This window comes from Macaca thibetana, chromosome 14 (assembly GCF_024542745.1).
Source record: "Macaca thibetana thibetana isolate TM-01 chromosome 14, ASM2454274v1, whole genome shotgun sequence".
NCBI classification, from domain to species: domain Eukaryota; kingdom Metazoa; phylum Chordata; class Mammalia; order Primates; family Cercopithecidae; genus Macaca; species Macaca thibetana.
In genome coordinates, this window is record NC_065591.1 from 11,278,769 (window position 1) to 11,299,092 (window position 20,324).

General features: G+C 47.3%; 5 protein-coding genes across 13 annotated transcripts in view; 1 reads left to right on the forward strand and 4 right to left on the reverse strand.

The window, feature by feature from the left end:
* The window catches only part of TMEM179B (transmembrane protein 179B), an 84,096-nt gene that overhangs the window by 62,221 nt on the left and 1,551 nt on the right, over positions 1–20,324 (reverse strand). The window lies entirely within an intron of this gene.
* The window catches only part of TAF6L (TATA-box binding protein associated factor 6 like), a 177,370-nt gene that overhangs the window by 59,415 nt on the left and 97,631 nt on the right, over positions 1–20,324 (reverse strand). The gene's annotated exons all lie outside the window — the stretch shown is intronic.
* Positions 1–20,324, reverse strand: part of POLR2G (RNA polymerase II subunit G) — a 188,755-nt gene that overhangs the window by 36,577 nt on the left and 131,854 nt on the right. The gene's annotated exons all lie outside the window — the stretch shown is intronic.
* Positions 531–15,978, forward strand: HNRNPUL2 (heterogeneous nuclear ribonucleoprotein U like 2). Its single transcript, XM_050756898.1, has 14 exons — positions 531–1,387; positions 3,530–3,665; positions 3,964–4,040; positions 4,229–4,368; positions 5,386–5,476; positions 5,573–5,685; positions 5,903–6,166; positions 6,341–6,463; positions 6,869–6,997; positions 8,083–8,251; positions 11,431–11,631; positions 12,691–12,764; positions 13,022–13,129; positions 13,252–15,978. Exons 1-14 carry the CDS (start codon positions 850–852, stop codon positions 13,330–13,332), a joined length of 2,244 nt encoding a protein of 747 aa, XP_050612855.1. The 5' UTR covers positions 531–849; the 3' UTR covers positions 13,333–15,978.
* The window catches only part of GNG3 (G protein subunit gamma 3), a 440,061-nt gene continuing 439,107 nt past the window's right edge, over positions 19,371–20,324 (reverse strand). For all 9 annotated transcript variants that reach the window (XM_050757061.1, XM_050757057.1, XM_050757054.1 and 6 more), the window contains exons 3-4: positions 20,173–20,272; positions 19,371–19,892 (exon numbers count right to left, since the gene is read on the reverse strand). In XM_050757061.1, coding sequence (XP_050613018.1) covers positions 19,764–19,892; positions 20,173–20,271 — 228 coding nt within the window. In that variant the 5' untranslated portion in view covers position 20,272 and the 3' untranslated portion in view covers positions 19,371–19,763. The remainder of the gene's footprint in view (positions 19,893–20,172; positions 20,273–20,324) is intronic.

Below are 20,324 nucleotides of genomic sequence, written 5' to 3' on the forward strand. Positions count from 1 at the left end.
AAATCCGGACGATCATAGATGACCAATCGGAACGGCAAATGACGATTCAAGTTGTCCAATAAGAGAAAAAGGGCGGGGTCAAGGCCTCAGTTGCTGGGTAGAAGTTGAGGCATTGCGAAAAAAGGAGGGCCCGTGATTACTGTATTTCTTGGTTCTGGGGAGTCCTTTTGCTTCCTAGCCAGAAACACAATTGCTAGTAGGCTTACATGTTGCAACACATTCTCTTTTAACTTTTTGTCGTTACTGCTGCAAGCACAGACAGTAAGAAAAAGAGGCTAGCGACCCCTAAGACGCTTCAGCAATTGGAAGTGAGACGGAAGTAACAGTAGTGGGAGGGGCAATGGCCTCAGGGAGCTCCGCGCGGCTGCGCAGAACCCCCCAGCTGGAAGTACAGAAAGACCGGCGCGCACACGCTTCCGTGCTACGAGGCACTTGAGCCGCAGCCAGCCTTGCCCGTCTTGGACTCCACTGCGGCTGCGCGGTAAAAGCACCGGCGGCGATTGGCCCGGGGACGCCAGGGGGCGGGAGGAAGCGGGAGGAACTCCGTCGTCCTCCGCGCGCGCCTGCCCGCGGCTGGGGAACCGAAGGCCTGGAGGGGAAACAGCTCCCTGCGGCGTTGTTTTGGGCTCCGTGAGCCGAAAGGGGGAGGGGAGAGGAAGCAGAAGCAAACACTGCGCAGTGGGACCGTGCGCGGCCTCCGCTCCTGCGTGCGTGCGCTCGCTCGCGCGGGCTTAGTGCTGGCGCGTGAGGCGGAGGCGGGCGGCGGCGGCGGCGGCGCCTGCGCGGTCGGACTCGGTCGACGGTTCGCAGGGGAGGAGGCGGCGGGAGGCGGAGGAGGCGGCGGCGGCGATGGAGGTGAAGCGGCTGAAAGTGACCGAGCTGCGGTCAGAGCTGCAGCGGCGGGGCCTGGACTCGCGCGGCCTCAAAGTGGATCTGGCGCAGCGGCTGCAGGAGGCGCTGGACGCCGAGATGCTCGAGGACGAGGCCGGCGGCGGCGGGGCCGGGCCCGGCGGGGCCTGCAAGGCGGAGCCTCGGCCTGTGGCCGCGTCGGGCGGCGGCCCGGGCGGGGAGGAGGAGGAGGACGAAGAGGAGGAGGAGGAGGACGAGGAGGCGCTGCTTGAGGACGAGGACGAGGAGCCACCCCCTACTCAGGCCTTGGGTCAGGCCGCGCAGCCGCCGCCGGAGCCCCCGGAGGCGGCAGCTATGGAGGCCGCAGCCGAGCCAGATGCTTCTGAGAAGCCGGTGGAAACCACGGTCGGGTCAGGCGGGGTAAATGGTGGCGAAGAGCAGGGCCCCGGCAAGGGGGAGGAAGACGAACCCGAGGAACGGAGCGGGGACGAGACGCCGGGATCCGAGGTGCCGGGTGACAAGGCCGCCGAGGAACAGGGTGAGGAGCTGGCAGCCGAGCCCGGCTCCAACCTGCCGGCTGCTCCCCTGATCTAGCACCCCGCCCTGCACCGCGGGGTCCGAGTCCTTGCTTTCGCTTGCCTCAGAGTGCCATCTGATGGAATGCCTTTCATTCTCTACCCACCTTTCTGAGGGGTTAGGCCGCCTCTCGTGGTCCTACTCTTTGCAGGAGGAAGGTTCCTGCCTAACTTGGTTCCTTGGTGATAGTGGATGGCAGTGAGTGATTTTGTATGCGAACTGCTTGTGAGCTACCTGTGGAACAGTCTCCCACGGTGCTTGTTATATTTTTCTTAGTTGAGAACGTGCTAAGCAATTGGGGATTACACGGAGAACTAGGCCCACGGTTAGAGGGTCAGGCCTTTGGGCTACCTGTTAACTTTTTCACCGTAAAAATGTTAAGCGAAAATCGAAGTCCGTCAAAGTCCGCTCAGTTAAAAGCATGTTACCAGAGCTTGAGCCAGAGAATCTGAAAATCCAACTTTGCACTTCTTTGAGCTGTAGGGGAGAGCTTCTAGTGTAACACTGTCGAGTTTAATAGTTAACCAGTGAAGAGAAAACGTTAATCATGTGCATTTAGAGTTAGTTAACGTTACTTGGCTAGGGTTTTTATCTTGCTTGGATTATGATTACATTTTAATTCTCCCACTGAGTCCGTGGATGGGCATGTTTGTAGATTTGCTGAATACCTGGTGCTAGCCTTTTACATTTCAGGTCCCTCGTTTCCTGACTGGTAATGATTGAGGTGCTGGTGGGTCCGTTGAGTAAGCTTGTGGAAGAGTGTGTTGTAGAATTGCCCCAGGGAGTTAGTGACCTTTCTCCTTTCTTTTGAAGTGATTGGATGATTACAACTGATCCATAACACTATGTCAGAGTAGGGAGGATAAGTCTTACTATAAGGTGGGTGGCCTTAGTTCTTTTGTTAGTCATTTTTTTAGGCCACTAACCGAGAGTCTGAACCCATTGTACAACAATCGCATGCAACTTGCAGATTGTTTGTCCTGTGTCCTGGAACAAAAATCCTATTACATAACCTTTGACTTATGTGTATCCTAAAGAGCAAATAAAAATATTGAAGGATAGGCTGGGTGTGGTGGCTCACGCCTGTAATCCCAGCACTTTGGGAGGCCAGGCGGGTGGATCACCTGAGGTCAGGAGTTCGAGACCAGGCTGGCTAACATGGTGAAACCCTGTCTCTAGTAAAAATACAAAAAATTAGCCGGTCGTGATGGCGGGTGCCTGTAATCCCAACTTCTTGGGAGACTGAGGCGGGAGAATGGCTTGAACCCGGGAGGCAGAGGTTGCAGTGAGCCGAGATCACAAGACTGCTCTCCAGCCTGGGCACGACAGAACAAGACTCCATCTCAAAAATATATATATTGAAGGATAAAAGATTTTTAAAGAAATCATTATTAAAAACCTTAGCGTTGCAAAATGCAAAAGCCTAGGGAAAAATTCCAGGGTTTTTCCCCTTGTAGAGAATGTTGCTAAATGTACAACACCACCTTTCTGCCCCAAATTATGTGCAGTATAGATGAGGTATTATTTATGGATCTCTTATGACTTAGTGGTTTGCTCTTACAACTTTCAGTAGAAGTCCCTGGTAAAAATACAACTATGTTTAATGCACTTGAGTCCATTTGGCTGTGCATTTCAAAACAGGAAAGGGAAAAGAAAAATTGAGGCTTCTCTGTATCATGAAGTTGTGGAAAAGTGTTACAAAATACGTATTAACTGCCTACCTTAAATCTAGATCTGACAAGAGTCAAATTAACCTTTGAAGTTTTTTTAGAGACCTAGGGGATATTTTTTATGTCATATTGTTGGGGAAATCTGCAAGTTTGACCTGATTTAAGTGGATAAATTTAGAATGCAAAAATTGTCCAATTTTTATCTACTGCTTGACTGTAATTAGCCCATGTCCCTTTTTTAAAAAATAAAATAAAATCACAGCCAATGACAGAATGATGATCTTTAGAAATAAAATGTTCTGTGAATGTAGTGGGAATAATCTAGTTGTTTTGATCAGACAGATTCTCAGATTCCCTGTTAGTGTCTATTAGTTCTGAGCTTATTCGACACTCCAGTATGAAAACTGCTGATTTTCTTTCCCTCGTTTTTGTAGGAGATGACCAAGATAGTGAAAAGTCAAAACCAGCAGGCTCAGATGGTGAGCGGCGGGGGGTAAAGAGACAGCGGGATGAGAAGGATGAACATGGCCGAGCTTACTATGAATTCCGAGAGGAGGCTTACCACAGCCGGTGAGGGAAACAGTCCCTTTCCTTGAAGGGAGTGTCTGCTCTGATTTTGGTATACCTGGTATTGACTGGAGAGACTGGAAGGAGGGTGGATTCAAAATGGAATAGGTTTTTATAGGCATGAGTTTTAGATTGCATCTACCATGGAAACTCCTATTGCCCTTTCTCATTTATTGAAAAAAGCTGTCTGCTGGGATTTGATATTCACTGATAGTTTAAAATGGACATAATGTCATACACACACCTCTCAAAGAAGAGGACTTTGTTTACATTGTGTTTCTTTTCTATCTTACATATATAGCTCAAAGTCTCCACTGCCTCCTGAAGAAGAGGCAAAAGATGAGGAGGAGGATCAAACTCTTGTGAACCTGGACACGTGTATGTATAAGGCAGACAGATTGTGGTTTTTAACTAATCTCCTAAAAGTGATTTTGGAGATTAAAACTTCATAGCCTATAAATTCTATGAGACTTTGTATCCACTTCAACAACTGGCTACACTTGTGCTCTGTTGGTAGCTTACAAGTATTGGACATTGGAGTAAACTGATTGCTTCTTTCTTTACAGATACCTCGGATCTGCATTTTCAAGTGAGCAAAGACCGCTATGGAGGGCAGCCCCTTTTCTCAGAGAAGTTCCCCACCCTTTGGTCTGGGGCAAGGAGTACTTACGGAGTGACAAAGGGAAAAGTCTGCTTTGAGGCAAAGGTAGCTCATTAAGACCATTCATTCATTTATTCCTGGATAGTTACAGTTCTTAGGGAGAAAAAAAAGATTATTATTATTTTTTTTTAAATTTATTTATTTATTTTTTTGAGATGGAGTTTCGCTCTTGTTACCCAGGCTGGAGTCCAATGGCACCATCTCGGCTTACCACAGCCTCTGCCTCCCAGGTTCAAGTGATTCTCCTGCCTCAGCCTCTCAAGTAGCAGCTAGGATTACAGGCATGCACCACCACACCCGGCTAATTTTGTATTCTTAGTAGAGATGGGGTTTCTCCATGTTGGTCAGGCTGGTCTTGAACTCCCGACCTCAGGTGATCCGCCCGCCTTGGCCTCCCAAAGTGGTGGGATTATAGGCGTGAGCTACCACACCTGGCCGAGGAACAAAGATTTTTTTTAAAAGACCTTTCGGCCGGGCGCGGTGGCTCAAGCCTGTAATCCCAGCACTTTGGGAGGCCGAGACGGGCGGATCACGAGGTCAGGAGATCGAGACCATCCTGGCTAACACGGTGAAACCCCGTCTCTACTAAAAAATAGAAAAAACTAGACGGGCGAGGTGGCGGGCGCCTGTAGTCCCAGCTACTCGGGAGGCTGAGGCAGGAGAATGGCGTGAACCCGGGAGGCGGAGCTTGCAGTGAGCTGAGATCCGGCCACTGCACTCCAGCCTGGGCGGCAGAGCGAGACTCCGTCTCAAAAAAAAAAAGAAATAAAATAAAAAAAATAAAAGACCTTTCATTTATTCATTAAACTACTACCTATGTATACTGGACTTCTGTCCAATCAGGCTTTTATTAGTGCAGGTAGGTAAAAGCACTGTGCTTTAACAAGAACCTTAGTTTCAGTAACCAAGAAATTGATCCCTGTGGCTTTCAGTTCAGTGACTGTTATTCTGATGTTGAGATAATTGTCGTTTTCAGCTTGTATAAAAATCGTGTCTTTCTAACTCCGAGTTTGCTACTCAGTTGGTCACAATATCTAATAGTTCCCTTTCTGACTTGGCCAGGTAACCCAGAATCTCCCAATGAAAGAAGGCTGCACGGAGGTCTCTCTCCTTCGAGTTGGGTGGTCTGTTGATTTTTCCCGTCCACAGCTTGGTAAGGTTATTTCTTTAACTTCATTAGTGTTTACTACCATATTGCTTACTCTGTGGCAAGTCCGGATGTAGGTAACTAATTTGTTGACTGTTCTAGGTGAAGATGAATTCTCTTACGGTTTCGATGGACGAGGACTCAAGGCAGAAAATGGACAGTTTGAGGAATTTGGCCAGACTTTTGGGGAGAATGATGTTATTGGCTGCTTTGCTGTGAGTGCTCCTGAAAGTCGCGGGTCATAACAAGGAGTGGATAGAGGGCACTGGGAATTCACTGTGCTTCCCATCAACTATTGGCTTTTATGCATATGATGCGTGGCTCGCTTAGTTACATTGTGCAGCAGTCTGTGTGAAAAAAGATTAAATTGTAAAGTTTAATCAACCTGAAGTCTTGTCAGCCAATAAGTGCTCTTGTCCTTTGTCATTGTAGAATTTTGAGACTGAAGAAGTAGAACTTTCCTTCTCCAAGAATGGAGAAGACCTAGGTGTGGCGTTCTGGATCAACAAGGAATCCCTGGCAGACCGGGCCCTTCTACCCCATGTCCTCTGCAAAAATTGTGTTGTAGAATTAAACTTTGGTCAGAAGGAGGAGCCCTTCTTCCCACCACCAGAAGAGTTTGTGTTCATTCATGCTGTGCCTGTTGAGGAGCGTGTGCGCACTGCAGTCCCTCCCAAGACCATAGAGGAATGTGAGGTATGCCAAACAGTATACAAACACTGAGGTTGTATGCTTTGCAGAGGTGGGTGCATATGCTCTCCCAGGTCTCAGAGCATTACCAAACAGGAATGGGAGAATGTTCTTAAATTGGATTTGATAAACATGACCCTCACTTATCTTTCATTATATTTCTGGTTCTGTGTTTTGCAGGTTATTCTGATGGTGGGACTACCGGGATCTGGAAAGACCCAGTGGGCACTGAAATACGCAAAAGAAAACCCTGAGAAAAGATATAATGTCCTGGGAGCTGAGACTGTGCTCAATCAAATGAGGGTTAGTTGCTGTTGGGGATATTTGTCAGATACAGTATTTGCTCTTCACATACCAAGAGACTCTTATAACCTATCTTTAATGGAGAGTTAGTTTCAGGTGTCTGAGAACAAGGGTCCCATAAATAGAGAAATGAGATTTTTCTCTCTATGTGTTTTAGGTGGGTTTATTTTTGTTTTTCTTTGCTCTGTTGTCACATTTCTGAAAGCACATAAGATCTGAAATACATCCAGGTTAAGACTGGAAATGACTACTGCAGGAAATGGACAACATTCACAGCACCGAAGAACAGGAATAGAATGATATAGATTCAGTATTTGAAGAGGTGACATGTACCAGTGACTCTTGGGCTCTAACTTGATATATAACTTGTGTGTTTTTTTTTTCACCACTTCTCAAACTAATCAGATGAAGGGGCTCGAGGAGCCAGAGATGGACCCCAAAAGCCGAGACCTTTTAGTTCAGCAAGCCTCCCAGTGCCTTAGTAAGCTGGTCCAGATTGCTTCCCGGACAAAGAGGAACTTTATTCTTGATCAGGTATTAAACTGATAAAATTGCCTAGAGTCAATGTGGGGTGTGTATATAAAGAGAGACTGAATTAAGGAACAGAATCAGCTTACCTAATTATGATCATCTGGTTGTGTGTTAATGGTTGCAATGTTTTTTGAACTCAGGGGTACCCCTGATTAGTGTTTTTACCTGAAAATATATGGACCCAGGCTCTAAAACATGTAATAAAAACAATGGAAAGAGTTGGAACTCATTTGAATTCCTGGCTCCACCACATTCTGGTTTGTAATTTGGATAAGTCCTTTATCCTCTGTGAACCTCAGTTTCCCTGATGAGCAAAACAGGATAATACCTGTCACGTAGTTTGAAAAGTTAAAGAAGATCATGTGTATTGATCCCTCATCTCATGTCTTCTGAGTTACCAAAGATACTGAGTCTTTTTTTTTTTTTTTGGAGATGGGGTCTCGCTCTGTTGCCCAGGCCGGAGTGCAGTGGCGCGATCTCGGCTCGCTGCAAGCTCCACTTCCCAGGTTCACACTATTCTCCTGCCTCAGCCTCCGGAGTAGCTAGGACTACTGGCGCCCGCCACCATGCCTGGCTAATTTTTTGTATGTTTAGTAGAGACAGGGTTTCACCGTGTTAGCCAGGTTGGTCTTGATTTCCTGACCTCATGATCCACCTGCCTCAGCCTCCCAAAGTGCTGGGATTACAGGATTACAGGCTTGAGCCATCGCACCCGGCCTTTTTTGTTTTTTTGAAGATGGAATATTGCTCAGCCACCACCCAGGCTGGAGTGCGGTGGTGCAATCTCGGCTCACTGCAACCACCATCTCCTGGGTTCAAGCGATTCTCCCGTCTCAGTCTCCCGAGTAGCTGGGATTACAGCACCCGCCATCATGCCCAGTTAATTTCTGTATTTTAGTAGAGATGAGGTTTCACCATGTTGGCCAGGCTGGTCTTGAACTCCTGACCTGAGATGATCTGCCCACCTTGGCCTCCCGAAGTGCTAGGATTATAGGCGTGAGCCACTGTGCCTGGCTGATACTGATTCTTTTGGTTAAATTTGAGTGATAATTTTCTTCCAAAACATCAGTTATTCCTCCTGTTCTTAGTGTAATGTGTACAATTCTGGCCAACGGCGGAAGCTATTACTGTTCAAGACCTTCTCTCGGAAAGTGGTGGTGGTTGTCCCTAATGAGGAAGACTGGAAGAAGAGGCTGGAATTGAGGAAGGAAGTAGAGGGAGATGATGTGCCTGAATCTATAATGCTGGAGATGAAAGGTGGGTGTCTTAGTCCATTTTCTGCTGCTATAACAGAATATCACAGACTTTGTAATTTACAAATGTAATAGAGGTTTATTTCCCTTATGGTTCTGGAGGCTGGGAAGTCCAAGAGCACAGCACTGGCATCTGATGAGGTCCTTTTTGCTGCATCATTCTGTGGCAGGAGGGCAAAAGGCAAGAGGGCAAATGTGAGAGAACTTGCTTTTATAACAAAGCCGCTCTCACAATAACGGCATTAATCTATTCATGAGGATGGAACCCTCATGACCAGCTCACATTAAAAGTCCCACCCTTTCAACACTGCTCATTGGGGATTAAGTTTCCAACACTTGTACTTTGGTGGGACATAATAACTCAAACCATAGCAGTGGGCTAAAATTGTACAAGTTAAAGAGATTTTATCCCTGGTCAGTGCACACCTTATTGAAGCCTCTTAGCACCTGGAGTGACACTCTACATCTAAAATATAAATCTAAAGAGGAACTTAATGGTTACAAGCACTTGTAGGTGAATGAATGAGCAGAGAGAAGCAGTAACCCCTTGACTCATTGTTTTCTTGGTTTGTTTTGGTTTGGTTTGGTTTGGTTTGGTTTTGAGACAGAGTGTCACCCCGTTGCCCAGCTTGGAGTGCAGTGGTGTGATCTCAGCTCACTGCAACATCTACCTCCTGGGTTCAGGCGATCCTCTTGCTTCAGCCTCCCAAGTAGCTGAGATTACAAGCATGTGCCACCATGCCTAGCTAATTTTTGTGTTTTTAGTAGAGACGGTGTTTCATCATATTGCCCAGGCTGGTCTTGGAACTCCTGACTTCAGTTGATTTGCCTGCCTTGGTCTCCCAAAGTGCTGAGATTACAGGCATAAGCGGCTGCACCCAGCCGCCTTGACTCGTTTTGAAAAAGATACAGAAAGGGAAATAGTGAGCCGGGCGCAGTGACTGATGTCTCTAATCCCAGCACTTTGGGAGGCTGAGGCTGGTGGATCACAAGGTCAGGAGCTCACGACCAGCCTGACCAAGATGGTGGAACCCTGTCTTTACTAAAAATACAAAAAAAATTAGTCAAGCATGGTGGTGGGCACTTGTAATCACAGCTACTTGGGAGGCTGAGGCAGAGAATTGCTTGAACCCAGGAAGTGGAGGTTGTAGTGAGCTGAGATTGTGCCACTGCACTCCAGCCTGAACAGAGGGAGACTCCCATCTCAAAAAAAAAAAAGAAGAAGAAGAAAGGAAAATAGTGACCATAGGGTGATTTAAACTCAACGGAGAGGCTTCTGTGAATCAGTTATTTGTTAAGTAAATATTTCTGGTACATCTACTGTTTGTCTACATTTCTTACTCTGCTTTTTTTTTTTTTTTTTTTTTTTTATTGAGATGGAGTCCTGCTCTGTCGCCCAGGCTGGAGTGCAGTGGCCGGATCTCAGCTCACTGCAAGCTCCGCCTCCCGGGTTTACGCCATTCTCCTGCCTCAGCCTCCCGAGTAGCTGGGACTACAGGCGCCCGCCACCTCGCCCGGCTAGTTTTTTTTTTTTTTGTATTTTTAGTAGAGACGGGGTTTCACCGTGTTAGCCAGGATGGTCTCGATCTCCTGACCTCGTGATCCACCCATCTCGGCCTCCCAAAGTGCTGGGATTACAGGCTTGAGCCACCGCGCCCGGCTGCTTTTTTTTTTTTTTTTTTTTTTGAGAGTCTCCCTGTTGTCACCTAGGCTGGAGTGCAGTGGCACGATCTCGGCTCACTGCAACCTCTGCCTCACAGGTTCAAGCGATTCTCCTGCCTGAGCCTCTTGAGTAGCTGGGATTACAGGCACCCGCCCAGCTAATTTTTGTACTTTTAGTAGAGACGGGGTTTCGCCATGTTGATCGGGCTGGTCTCAAACTCCTGACCTCAGGTGATCCACCGCACCTCGGCCTCCCAAAGTGCTAGGATTACAGGTGTGTGCCACCACGCCTGGCTGCAGGGAGAGATTATTGTGGTTCGAATTAAAATATAGCAGTTGGAGTGAATGATCTCATTGGTGTAACTTGATTTCTGGTATCACATTATGTTTATGTTTTGTTTGTTAATTTGGCTGAAGTCTGTAATGCAATACATAAGACAGTAATGTCTACACAAGAAAGAAATATTAATATTTTGATTGATCCTCCTACTATTCCCTTAAAATGTGATTTTTTTTTCCCTTTGCTGCCTTTAGTTCCTGACATCCCACCTACTCTATCAACTGTTTGCTCTTCAAATTCTGATAATTCCCCAGGCATGGGAACTGGTTTGCACATCTATGAGCCAGATCCTCAGAGTTTACTCAGAATGAACTATGCCAGTCTATAACTCATACTTAGGCACTCAGAGAAATGTAGCTCAGTTTTATAAAATTGAGGGCCAAGTGTATTCATCTAAGAATCACAAGAGCCCCATTGAACTGAATTTCCACGGGGACTCAGCTTCTGAACTTGACGTCCAGAGACTGGCAGATGTGCTGGCCTATCATGGACAGGTGGTAAATGAGAGCCCTTGTACTCTTGTCTTCTTTTCTTGTATAGATGAGCAGATGCCTTTAGGCTTGGGTCAGTTTCTCATTGAGTCTCTGTTCTGTCACTAAGGCCAGAGTGCAGTGGCACTCAGCCTCCCGAGTAGCTGGGATTACAGGCGCATGCCACCATGCCTGGCTAATTTTTGTATTTTTAGTAGAGACAGGGTTTCACCATGTTGGCCAGGCTGGTCTCGAACTCCTGACCTCAAGCCGTCCGCCTGCCTTGGCCTCCCAAAATGCTGGGATTACAGGCGCGAGCCACCATGCCTGGCCATCACTGAGTCTCTTTTTAAAATGTTATTTCTTAGCATCTTATCTGACCAACACCAAAACTTTCTTAGTTACTTTTAGCCTCTGGTTACCTGCTTCTGTCCTGATAAGAAACTTTAACCCAGTTCACTCCTAATTTATTATAGATCACTTGAGAACTTGTAAATCTATTGCCTGGGTCTGTTACAATTTAGAGAAAACTTAGAGTAGAAAAAGTTAATGTCATTATTGAGATGTGAGTGGGTATGAACCTAGCACATTTTTGTGCAGTAATAGGTGAGGCATAGGAAGTCATATGCTTCTTGTAGTAGAGTTTTCGTAATGAGTTCTTACCCATCTATGCACTTTTCAGGCCCACAAGCTTCTCTCTTACTCTTATAGCCAACTTCTCTTTGCCTGAAAAATGCGACTATATGGATGAAGTGACATATGGGGAGCTGGAGAAGGAGGAAGCTCAGCCCATTGTCACTAAGTACAAGGAGGAGGCGAGGAAGCTTCTGCCCCCCTCCGAGAAGCGGACAAACCGCCGAAACAACCGAAACAAGCGTAACCGGCAGAACCGAAGCCGGGGCCAAGGCTATGGTGAGTCCTGGGGACCTGCCAGCCCCCCTGCTTCTGTCCATTCTTTGTGCTTAGTACAGCAAGATGTGCAAGGGAAGGCCAAGGAAACCAAGTCAGGTCATTAACAATAGGGATGTGCCTTCTTCATGGAGCTTATTTCTTCCTGTGTTCTTTATTCCTGCCTTTTTCTTGTGCTTTTTTCATAATTCTTTGACAACAAAAATCCTCTTTTTAAAAAAAGAATTACTTTTCACAAAAGTATTTGTTTCTTTGAAAAGCAATGCTTGGGCTCTCTCATCTGTCTAGTTTTCATTTTAACACATGGGTTCGCAGTGTCACTGTTCCTATCTGAAGGATTTGTGCAGTTAAATCAGATTCTCATCTTCAGTTTCCTTGCTCCTCTGTCATTTCGATCATCCTAACTGTATAGACAAGAAAGTGAATGCCTTATTCGGTGTTTTTTATCGGGGGAGGAAGTTAACCAAGCAAGTTAGGCTATTAGTAGAATTAATTTCCCCCTGAATGTCTAGTTTGTCAGTTAAAACCCCAGTGTGCATTCACTGCTCTTTAAAAATGTGTGTGTATGTGTGTGTGTCACTGTTAAGTCAGCAGAATTTTCGAGTGCTTGCTATGTGCTAGGTACTGTAAATGCTGACAGTTCCCGCCCTTGAGGAGCTGATGACAGAAACTTTGTTTCTTTTGCATAAAATGATAGGTATGGGTTATATGACATCTGAAATCCCTTCCAGGGCTGAAAGTCTGCGATTCTATGAATGGCAGTTTTTCTTTATGTTTCTAACTCTGCCATGTATCCTTTTGCCATCTTAAATGTTTTACAGGAATTGGGGAGGTTCAAAAACAAAGTGGCTTGGTTTTCTTGTGTCTCTGTTCCTCTGCCCTCCCCCCTCAGACTTTTTAAAAGCTCCTGGCTGGTGCTTTAATTAACATACGTGAGCCTGGCCGAAGCAGGCCTCATATTCCCCCAGAATTGCCTTTGGCTCCGACTTTTTGATTTCCACCCAGACGTGGAGCCAGGACCCCATGCCAGCTGTCTGAGCGCGCTCTCCATTTCTCTTCCAGTGGGCGGGCAGCGCCGAGGCTACGACAACCGGGCCTACGGGCAGCAGTACTGGGGGCAGCCTGGAAACAGAGGGGTGAGTGCAGCTCTCCTTCTGCTCCTCACTCTGGGCTGTGAGAGCCATTCCTATTGGCTTAGGGGAGCAGAGTGGTTTGCCTGTTTTCTTAGGGCTTAGGGTTTTGCCCATTTAATATGTTCTGGAAGATTTACTATGGGAAAATTAAACCAATTTATAATATCGAGCTAAGATGTGTCCCATTTAAAAGGGGGTCGCAGTGGGTCATGCTGCCAAAAACCCATAAATCTTCACTCCTTTTTCTTTTCCTTTCTCAGGGTTACCGTAATTTCTATGATCGATACAGGGGAGACTATGATCGATTTTACGGGCGAGATTATGAGTACAACAGATACAGAGACTATTACAGACAATACAATCGGGATGTGAGTATCTTCTTGGGATAGATACAGGGTGAACGGGGGGCAGGAGCAGAAGGATGAATGTTGTGCCTCTTCATCCTCAGCCAGCTCTGGCTCCAAGTGATGGGGTTTCCCCTCTCTTCTAGTGGCAGAGTTACTACTACCACCACCCCCAGGACAGAGACCGATACTACAGGAACTACTACGGTTACCAAGGGTATCGGTGAAGCCCCTGCCATGGTCACCTGTCAGCCATGAAGCTGAATCTCTGGGGGTGCCAGGCACCCCCGCAAAACACAACCAAGGAAAACAGGGGCTGTCGGGGTGGGGCTGAGCTGCCGGGGAGGGGTGGTGGGGGGGGAGGGTGCTCAAGCAGGGGTGGGGGAGGGGGGAGGTGGAAACAACGAAACTGTACATTTTTTTTAAAGTTTGTTGAAAAGAATATTGTCTTATTCTATAAAACATTTCAAACCTAGTTAGAGATTTGTAATCAAAAAACATTTGCGCAGAAAGCAGCACTTAGGGCTGCCTGTTCTATACCCTGCAGTCAGACAGGAAAAGAACTGAAAATGGCACCCTTCTGACATTCTGAGGCAGCTGGACTGGCAGCCAAGTAAAGGAGAGTGATGAGGTGGTGTGGGGAGGGTGGGGAGGCAGTGCGAGGGTGCTCTCCACAGCAGGTAGGAGCAGGCAGGAGTCGGGACGGGGGAGAGCTTGTGACTGGGGCAGTGAAAATAAACGATTGGCTCTTATCAATCACTTGCACCAACTAACCGTTTGTATTTTCTTTACCGACCTTTCCCTTTTGGGATATGTGGTCTGGTGGGCTGGGAGGCTTACAGTGTCCCAACTCTCCATTTTCCTGTGCCTTTGTGCTGTTTGGCTGAGGCATGGAGACTGCCAGCGGGTGGTTCTATTATGCAGGATTCCCAGGCCAAGAAAGCCTGGGGACTGTCCTTGATTGCAGAGCAGAATAGCCTGCCCCCTCTATAAACACATTGATTAATTCCCATAAAATCTTGGGGAGAATGGGATTGCAGCCCTCAGCCTGAAGATTATGATTTGCCAGTCTCTAGTCTCTGTCTTCCAAGGTTGAAAGAGGTGGGAGGTCTCTGAAATCATCCCTGTTAGAGTGTCCTCTTACAGTGCGAGAGAAGGAACGTTTCTCAGGGTTTCAGCTCACACGAAAACACAGCAGGATTCTTTTCACTGCAGCGGGATATGTATATAGGTGAATCCTGTGGTGTGGGCTCCCAGGCCCAGGTGCTGAGAATAGCAACTAGCAACTATTTTCTACAGTGTGGAGGGCTTGTGCCCTGCTGGTTTTTTTGATACACAGGTAGAGAGTGGATAGAAGAGGGGAGGGTGGGGGGCGAGAGGCAGCTCAGTGGGGCTGCTGAACCTTGGGAAGAGTGAGTGTGAACGTGTGTAAACGTGCGTGTGAAAGGGAGCACCCCTTCCTGACTTCTAGAAACAATTCCTTTTGGGGCGCTTTCCCTGTGTGTCCCCAGAGAGGCCTCTAGCCAAGAGACTTCATTTGGGATAGTTTCATTTGTGACTTTACCAATATCCTCCCAGTTCTTGATAGACAGCTGTAGGTTGCTGGGTTCAAGAATATGGGTGGGATATGGAATGCTTTTCCATTGTCTAGCTTCAGTTTTTATTCATCCTTCTGCTCAGCACTGTCAGCCGAGAGCTTACTCAGCAGACACCACATACTGCAGCACTTCCTAGTGAGAAAATCTGGGTTGTGCCACTAGAAAATGCTTCACTTCCATTTCCTCACCTGGGCAGCTCTCTTTAAAATTGTGTGCTGATTTGGTCTTCCTCTCCTCCTCCCACTGTTACTGCCCTGCAGCCCTTGTTCAGGTGTACAGACCCTTATTCTGCCTTCCAGTGTCTCTGTCTGTCATGACACACCCTTCCACCCAAATACCTCTGACCCCAAGGCTGGAACAGGGCTGGTAGGAGATATGTTTGCTTTCTCATAGTCATGTCCTTTCTCTTGGCACTGCTTCCCTGCAGTGTCCTCAAATGGATTTGTGTGTGGCAGTGGAGTGATTGCATGAATTTTTCTGTAATACATTAACTTTGTATTATTATTAAGGGAGTTTGAGAAAGCTTTGCTTATAATGTCAAGGCAAGGAGGTAAAAAACGAGCCCAAAGAAATTCCCTTAGGGCAAGATTATGTTATAATAGAAAATTGAATTTCCTGAGGTAGTGGCTGCCACCCCTTTTCAGATGTTTAGTCCTGCAAATAGCATCTTTCTTGTAGTCTGTGACATGGATGGGGATGCTAGGGCCCTCAGGGGCAAGGGGACTAAACTAAATCAAGTTAGGTTTTTTCCCAGCAGGGATTAGGAGAGGTACTTGCTGTTGATATTTGACACTAGAAAGTCATCTTTTTTACAAAACTTTTTCTAGGTGGGTGGAAAGTGAAACTGCCACATCCTTGTTGGTTTAGTTCAAGAGATCATTTGCAACAACAGTAGATGTCTGGGTTTTGTTTCTGTCTTTTTATTATGAAAAACTTTGTTAAGGGGGAAAATGTGGATTATGGTAACCAGAGGAATCCGTAGCCTTGTTTTCCTTAGAACGCTTTTTGTGTTTTATCAGACGTCTGTTGTAGTTGTAGACAGGAAAGCTTGTGAGAAAAACACCACATGGAGCCTGTAAATGTTTTTGCACAACCTGTAAAGCATTCTTGGAAGTGGCCAGTAAAAAAGGGTTTTACCATTTAAAAAAAAATGTAACTGTGTCATTGTTTACATCTGTAACTTTTTCCTCCCCTGTTCTCATTACACCATTCTGGCGAAAATGTAGGCAAAGTAGCTTCCAGTTTTAGAATAAATAACCATTTGGATTGAATTCACCCTATCTCCTGTGGCTGCACTGACTGGGGCGGAGGGTGTCATTGGGTTATTTATTCATGTTTTAATGCCTCTTTCTCAGGTTGCATGGGCTCCAACCAAGGAGGACTCTCTTGCATGGTGGCTGCCGTTCCCTCCCTATTCTACCATGCCTTCACTTGGGAGCCAGCCATGCAGTCAGTTGACATGGGTGGGTAGTTATTAGTCTTATTTAGTGCTTGCTTAGGCCAAGAGTTGAGCCATTGAAGTATAAGAAAATAAATTATAACTCATGACCTTTGTATTTGGTCTATGCAAAAACCAGTTGGATGCTTGAAGTTAAAATGTAAAGTTCCGTTGTGGAGCCAAATAAGTATATGAATGAATAATTACTGCTAGGGGGAAAGCCCACTCATCCAACAGAAGTTTGATGGGGGTTATTTTCCAGTGAATTTGGAGAATGAGACAGTAACTTAAATTTACAACAGCATCATTGCTTTTTTTTTTTTTTTTTTTTTTTTTTTTTTTTTTTTTTTTGAGACGGATCCTCGCTCCGTTACCTAGGCTGGAGTGCAGTGGCACGCGCTCTGTTCACTGCAACCTCAGCCTCCTGGGTTCAAGCGATTTTTCTGCTTCAGCCTCCCAAGTAGCTAGGACTACACATGTGTGCCACCAGGCCTAGCTAATTTTTTTTTTTCTAGTAAAGACAGGGTTTTACCATATTGGCCAGGCTGGTCTCGAACTCCTGACCTCGTGATCTGCCTGCCTTGGTCTCCCAAAGTGCTGGGATTATAGGTGTGAGCCACCGCTCCCAGCCACCATTTATTAGCACTGAACTGATCCTAACAGCGGTTTCTAATAAATGGTCAGGGTCTTAAAGCTCAGATACCACAACTCATGACACCCAGTGTTCTGAAGGGGTAGTAGTATTGATATAGATACTGCTCTAAGTCCCACCTTCTATGTGACACAGATTCAGATACCTGGGTTTACGGCTTTGTACCCTTTAGGCCACCCTTGATTTTGGTAGCCATCTATTCTTTAGGACATTTAAAGTTGCTGTTAGAGCTAATTAATCATTTTTTTTAAGTGGTTAATCATAGCTCATACCTGGTCTCTAGTAACTTCTTAAACCCCTTTTTCCCAACTAGTGCTGCAGCCTTGCAGTTATAATCTGATGGGTAGTAACATAGAGTGTGCAGAAAAACTGAAGAGAGGCGCTTTGTTTTTTCGTTGTTTTTTTTTTTTTTTTTTTTTTGAGATGGAGTTTCGCTCTTGTTGCCCAGGCTGGAGTGCAGTGGAGCGATCTCGGCTCACCGCATCCTCTGCCTCCCTGGTTCAAGTGATTCCCTACCTCGGCCTCCCAAATAGCTGGGATTACAGGTACCCGCCACCACACTGGCTAATTTTTGTATTTTTAGTAGAGACGGTTTCCACCATGTTGGCCAGGCTGGTCTGGAACTCCTGACCTCAGATGATCTGCCCGCCTCGGCATCCCAAAGTGCTGGGATTACAGGTGTGAGCCACCACACCTGGCCCAACAGCGGCTTTTTTAAAAATCAAGGTTACATTTATTAAACACTCCAATTTTTTTTTTTTTTTTTTTTTTTTTTTAAATCATGTCTGAGCTGTTGTGGAAAATTAGACTTACTCCCCTGGAATTTGCCCAACACCGTGATACAGTAGGGACGAGTAAGCAAGGTGCTTGGTCCCTGCCATTGCCGCATTTGTCATTTAAGCATGTACAGTACAATCCATTCATTGGGTATTTGGGTGCCTGATATGTGCCATTGTCAGGATACAGGGATTAAAACGGATCTGATTGATCCTTCCTGGAATTTTCACGGTGCCAAGAAGGAACTGAGTCTCCTCCTCAACAGAATGGGGGTAGGATCCCACTCCAGGAGGGCAAACTTTTCTGTTTGTTCATCTCTAGGATGAGGGAATTAATTAGAAGCTCTCCAGGACTTAGAGCTCAGAAGTTGCCATCAACAGTAAAAAGCTGCTTGGGAGTCCCTGGAATTCATGAAAATATCCTTAGGAGGAGGCTAAGTTCAGTTGCTGGTGATAACACCCTTTCTTCCTTTGGTTTCCTCTCTCCACTTTGCTGTCTTCTGTGCAAAGGTACCTGGAAGCTGGAGGTAATCAGCTGTCCCTACTATTTCAAAGCAGCCTCCCTTCCCAAAGTATATCCAGGCACAAAACAGCTAGCCCAGACTTTTCCTCAGAAGGATGCGTCCCTGAGTTTAGGGGACCTTGACTCTACGAGGAGCACACATACTGGGATTGTTACGTTCTTTGCTTTGGCCCTGGTCCCATCTCGGCTCTGTGCACCCTTGGAAGGAAAAGAGTCTAGGAGGCATTCTGGTGTTCGTCAACCTCCGCCATGTTTGAGTCCTGGAGATGACCATGACATGTTAAGCCTTAAGTTTGGTCCTTGCCCAAACAGCATGCCGGACTCCCGCAAGGCACATTAGGCGTGGGGCCACAGCTTTCTGGCTGATGTGGCTGAGTCGGCCTAAGGGGAAAATGAAAGTAAAAACAAGCCCCAGTTCTACTAGGAAACCCAAACTGAGCAATTTCAGGCTTATCCAGCTCCTGGGAAGACCAGGAAGCGACTGAGGAGCGGTGCACCGAGACGGACATCGCTGGGGGTTAACCCCCCGCCGCTAATATTTCCGCTCCAAAGCTTGGCAAGACGTAGAAACCTAGATTCCCTTGCAAGATCCACGCGACCAGCGTCGGCCACACTGTGCTTCCTGGGGTCCCCTTGTTTAGTGATTCTTCGTTATGGCCGCCCGTGTGCCTTCGGCTTAATGGGGAGGACATCGAAATTCCGATTTCAGGGTCGCAGGGCGCGGGCCCCGACTTGGAGAAGGAAGGGGCAGCCATTTTGAGACCAGAAGAGGGTGGAAGGGACCATATTGAGAACGCCGGTTCCCTGGGGGCCGCCATTTTAAGAGACGCCCTGTACGGTAAACTCCTTGACGTGGGGGCCGCCATGTTGGTACGGCCATCTTGGAATGGGAGCGGCTGTGGGCGCAGCCATCTTAGATATAAAACCGGCTCCAGTCGGGGTAACTGAAGACAAGCTCCGCCCCTCCCCCTCTAAGAGTTCCTCTGCTGTGCGACTGCACTCCCGCACCCTCCCCTAAATCCACCCTCTTCGGCCTGTTTACCTTTTAACTTGGCTTCGTTGCACGTTTGTGTGTGTGTGTTTGTTCTCCGCAGCCTCTTGAGCGTCTGTTGTACTTAATTCTTCCACTGTGGACGCTCTCTCGCGCCCGCCATCCCCCGACCCGGCTTTTCTCCGATCCTTGACAATGTCTAGCCTGTTTTGATTGGCTCTATTCCCTGGGTATGGCAGATCTATTGCTTGATGATCCTCTCCCCCCAAGAATTCTAACACAGGAGCTGTCCTGAGGCTCTGGATGACTTTATTCTTCAAATGGCTTTACTCTCCAGTAGCTCCAGGTGAGACTGAGAGCTAGAACCTGGCCCATCCCTCTCTCCATTGTCTGAGCGGGTCATCAAAGGAAGTGGGCAGGACGCTGGCAGTCTGACAGGGCCCTGCTGTGGGTGGAGCAAAGGGTGCCTCATATCTCTGGGGTGCTTGGGGTCGGCCACAAAGGTGGAAGGAAATGGGGTCGACAGATGAGGGTGGGCCTTGTGCTTCAGATAACCTCACATGGTCAGGCAAGGGTTAGGGATGGGATGCAGGGAGCCTCAGGGGCTCACGACAATTACCGACCTAAGGAAGGGCCCAGGAGAGGGAAAAGGGAGGAGTTGTGAGAAGGGACAGGGGAGCTCAGAGGAGAGCACAGAAGAACTTCTTCTCCCGGAAGGGGTTCTCCGAAGTGGGCACAGGGGTGATGAGGGGATCCTCACAGGCGTGGGCATCACAGTAAGTCATCAGGTCTGCGGCTGCCTTGGACACCTGGGACAGCCAGGAGGGGTACTGTTAGCCAGGACCTCTAAAGGGGACTGCAGCCTCCCTCCCCAAATGGGTTCTCTTTTGCCATCTCCAGGGCTCCTTATGACTGTCTTATTCCTCATCCCCCACAGAGACCTGGGGACAGCTCTCTGCAGGGCCCCAGACTCCTCCCCTGACCTCAGGGAGTGCAGGAAAGAACGCATCTCTTATCCTGAGCTTTGGGAACCTGCAGCACAGCACGGCCTGGCCAACTAATGGGAGAGCCAGCCAGGGTCCCACCTACCTTTATCCGGCACAAGCTGGCTTCAATCTTAAGCTGTTCCACCATCTTGCGTGCTTGCCCAATACTCATAGTGCTGTTCACCGGGGTCTCACCTTTCATCCTGGAAAAAAAGAGGGACCTCTCAGGGAACCGTCTCAGCTGGAGGCCCTCCT